Source organism: Stegastes partitus, unplaced genomic scaffold (genome assembly GCF_000690725.1).
Source record: "Stegastes partitus isolate 25-593 unplaced genomic scaffold, Stegastes_partitus-1.0.2 Scaffold515, whole genome shotgun sequence".
Classification (NCBI taxonomy): Eukaryota; Metazoa; Chordata; class Actinopteri; family Pomacentridae; genus Stegastes; species Stegastes partitus.
In genome coordinates, this window is record NW_007578246.1 from 313,426 (window position 1) to 315,588 (window position 2,163).

The 2,163-nt window shown below is 44.6% G+C and overlaps 1 protein-coding gene across 1 annotated transcript in view; it reads right to left on the reverse strand.

Moving 5' to 3' along the window:
• Positions 1-907: 907 nt before the first annotated feature.
• znf608 (zinc finger protein 608) overlaps positions 908-2,163 on the reverse strand; it is a 69,742-nt gene continuing 68,486 nt past the window's right edge. The window contains exon 8 of the mRNA XM_008287707.1: positions 908-1,052. Coding sequence (XP_008285929.1) covers positions 1,033-1,052 — 20 coding nt within the window. The 3' untranslated portion in view covers positions 908-1,032. The remainder of the gene's footprint in view (positions 1,053-2,163) is intronic.

The following is a 2,163-nucleotide window of genomic DNA, read 5'->3' on the forward strand; positions in this document are numbered from 1 at the left end:
ACACAAAGTAAATAAAGAAGGAGGAGAACCTCAAACCATCAGCAGAAGGTTGGGCTTTTACATATTTCTGACTCATCAGACTTGGTTTCCAGAGAACCTTTAATGAATCTATAAAAGAACCAAAATTCGTGATTGTTTTTTGTGACAGAGGTTCGTGTGTTTCAACAGAACATTCTGCGTTTTGTAGTTTATGGAAAGTCCAGACTGTCACCATGTTCTGGGTCTGACCAGGTGGACGTGGACCTTTGCTCAGGCCGTCCGTCGCCGCTCTGCCCTCTGCTGCCCTGCATGGCTGATGGAGATCAACGTAGTGTTGGATAAAGCCTGTTAGTGCTCTGCCATGAATCTGTACAGAATATTTACACCACTGGGTTCCTACATGGCACTGGGCAGGTCGATGTGAAGGTTTACTCTCACATAAAGACAATACAATCAACATGGTTACGCTCAAGTACAGGTTAGTAATACAAATGTAGCGTCAGCACTATGGAGGGAGGACCACTTCAATAATCATAATGAGAATAATAAGGATAGTAATAGACTTTTTAGCTTCCTAATGCTGTTTTTGTCCCAACAGGAGTTTTTTTAAAAAAACGATCCACGCTATTGGGAGTCATCGTCAGTACATTCAGTCATATCATCATCATCATCATAATACACGACCATAAATGTGCATTTTATAAAGTCAGGCCGCGGCCGGCTGAGTGGAGGTTGTTTTTTTTTATTCGCGCCGCTGGCTTCTGTCAAAACTCTGCAAAACCGAAAGCTTCAAAAGTCAAGTGATTCTGGATTTATACAGGTAGTTCCTCCTTCACAAAGGTCCGGTCCTGCTCTGTGTCCGTCCGTCTGGCGGCTCCTCTGTGATGACTTATAAAACTGGTGGTTGTCATTAGTAAGAAATGAAAGAGGTTTTTTTTTTTTTAAACTTTTTTTTTTGTTCTCTGCCTCTCAGCGAGGCGAAGCTTATTCAACACCATGGAATTGATGTCTGATAAATCTGCCGTTCCTCATGTGAGACGTGGTCACATGGTCCTACTTCTTCCCTTCGCTGTCTGTGGAGACAAACACAGAGAAACAAAACACAGACGTTCAGCCGGAGCTGTCAGGAAGGCGGCAGCATCAGCGCTGGGTGGAAGCAGGTCTTTTGAGATGAACTCAGGACGTCTGTTTGATTTCTGTCCCACTTTTTCTTACGTCATGGAAACTTAAAAACCTCACGAGATCCTGCAGGCAGCTGCAGCTCTCAGAGCCAGACCGGCTGCTCCACTTCAGGGCATGAAGAAGTGGTTTTCCGCTCACGGTGCTTTAACTGCCTCCAACATTTACAGCCCTGAAACCGTCTTTCTGTGTCCACAGCGGTGAACGTCCACCGGCTAGCTAACAAAACACCAACAACCAGTAGAGACCGGATGTAAGTGTAGAACGATGGAGGCTCAGCAGGTCCGTCTACAGCTCACACTGCCACAACACTGAATCTGTCAGACAAGTTTTATGATGTTCTTCAGAAGTTTACGTCCACTAACTAACCCTAGCCCTTCAGACTACCTGGGAAAGCCCAGACCACGACGGTTCAGTCACAATGTTTGTGTTTTTTTGTCTCATTTGTGTTGTTTTGTTTGTGTGTCTGTGTCAGTTTTGTCTTCTTGTTGTCATTTTGTGTCTTGTTTTTGTCGTTTCCTTTTTGATTCATGTGCTTTTTCTGCAGCTTAGTGTCTCGTTTGTGTTGTTTTGTGTCTTATTTTTGTTATTTTGTTTGTGTCTCTGTGTCAGTTTTGTCTCCTTTCTGCCGTTTGTGTGTTGTTTCCATGAGTCTCCTGCTGGTAAATCAGTTTGTACGTCGTGTGTTTTTGTCATTTTCGATCTTGTTCTTCTATATTTATTCAGCTTCACATCTTTTTTTAGTCTCAAAGTTTGTGTTTTTTGTGTTGATTCATGTCAGACACTTCGTGACGCCGTCGGTTCCTTCGGTGTTCTGCTGTGAACGGGTCTCACGTTGTTGAACTGTGTTCTGTAAAGCAGAACCGTGCTGGTTGGGTTTGGCTCCACGTCTCCAGTGAAGCATCGTAGCAGCAGAGCAGCAGAGCAGCAGCACAACGTTACTGATGGATGCCGACGTCTTCATGTCATCAATCAGTGGCCCAACGCTGGGCTCCACGGAGACCA